This window comes from Penaeus monodon, chromosome 33 (genome assembly GCF_015228065.2).
Source record: "Penaeus monodon isolate SGIC_2016 chromosome 33, NSTDA_Pmon_1, whole genome shotgun sequence".
Taxonomy (NCBI): Eukaryota; Metazoa; Arthropoda; class Malacostraca; order Decapoda; family Penaeidae; genus Penaeus; species Penaeus monodon.
The window spans coordinates 12,326,638-12,327,137 of NC_051418.1; the positions used below are offsets into that span (position 1 = coordinate 12,326,638).

General features: G+C 45.8%; 1 protein-coding gene across 1 annotated transcript in view; it reads right to left on the reverse strand.

Annotated features, from left to right (window-relative positions):
- LOC119594047 (cell division cycle 5-like protein) overlaps positions 1 to 500 on the reverse strand; it is a gene marked incomplete in the record, with an annotated part of 5,844 nt that overhangs the window by 4,580 nt on the left and 764 nt on the right. Inside the window, 1 exon segment of the mRNA XM_037943079.1 lies at positions 40 to 305. Coding sequence (XP_037799007.1) covers positions 40 to 305 — 266 coding nt within the window.

A 500-nucleotide genomic window follows, 5' to 3' on the forward strand; every position in this document is an offset into this window, starting at 1 on the left:
TTAAAACAACAACAGATCCCAAAATTCTGAGAAACTAACAGCAAATATTCATAGCGCTCAAGACACTGAGCAGCAGTTCTGCCAATGATGGGTGCGATGGTCCTCCACTGTGTCGGCATGAGCTTAGCAAGATGAAGCAGCTTCTCATCCTCTTCTCGACTCCATTCGGTCTTCTTGATGCTAGGATCGAGCCACTCAAACCAGCGAGCTTTGCACTGCTTGGCTGATTTCCTGTGCAACAGTGATGCAATACGGGACCACTGGTTTTTGCCATATTTCATAACAGCTGCCTTGAGGATTTCATCCTGTGAAAGATAAATGACTTTAGTAATTATACACAGGCTTAGGATGACGGAGAAATGGGCGCAAGTAGGATGGAGATGAATGTGGAGGGAAGATTTGGGAAGAGGAAGGGGGGGAAAGAGGGGGAGAGAGGATATGGGATAACTTGAGAAGGTGTGTAGAAAGGAGGGAGAGAGGAATCAAAAATGTGCAAAGAA